At 60.4% G+C, this 551-nt stretch overlaps 1 protein-coding gene across 1 annotated transcript in view; it reads right to left on the bottom strand.

The window, feature by feature from the left end:
- Positions 1-205: 205 nt before the first annotated feature.
- The window catches only part of DECR2 (2,4-dienoyl CoA reductase 2, peroxisomal), a gene marked incomplete at its 5' end in the record, with an annotated part of 4,244 nt that continues 3,898 nt past the window's right edge, over positions 206-551 (bottom strand). Inside the window, one exon of the mRNA XM_009879163.1 lies at positions 206-240. Within this exon, the coding sequence (XP_009877465.1) occupies positions 206-240 (35 nt within the window). The remainder of the gene's footprint in view (positions 241-551) is intronic.

The following is a 551-nucleotide window of genomic DNA, read 5'->3' on the forward strand; positions in this document are numbered from 1 at the left end:
TGCAGGGGTGGGCTTGCTCCCCCTCCCCACCTCGGTGCTCCCTCCCCCAGGCAGATGCAGGAGCGGCAGGGGGACCACCCAGCTGCTGATCAGAGGCGGCAGCTTACAGGCTCCCAGTCCGGGAGACGTCACCTCAAGATGTCCCAGAGCGGCGGCGGCATCCCATCACATTTCTGTCCACCAGTCAGTCCCACCAGGCTGTCTGTCATTGATTTTTGTTTGCTCCTGCAGCCCAGAAATCTGCAAGACAGCGTGAAGGTGGGTACACAGTCCTGCTTCGGCCTGTCCTGCTCACCAAGGCAGGACCTGCCCCCGAAGAAGCAGCAGAGGGGAAGAAAAGAGGTTCTCCCCACCCCACGAAAGCACCAGGCTCTAGCTCTCTTCCCACCTCCTCAGACATACAAGGCCAATACGAATCCCGCGAGCAGTTCAACTGCAGCGCAAGACACGCTGCAGGGACTCATGCAAGGAAGAAAGGGGAGGCAGAGGCTGTCAGGACTCTCTGTGCCCAAATCCTGCTGGCGGGGCATGGACAAGGGGGATCACATTGC

The sequence above is a fragment of the Apaloderma vittatum genome, unplaced genomic scaffold (genome assembly GCF_000703405.1).
Source record: "Apaloderma vittatum isolate BGI_N311 unplaced genomic scaffold, ASM70340v1 scaffold37630, whole genome shotgun sequence".
Classification (NCBI taxonomy): domain Eukaryota; kingdom Metazoa; phylum Chordata; class Aves; order Trogoniformes; family Trogonidae; genus Apaloderma; species Apaloderma vittatum.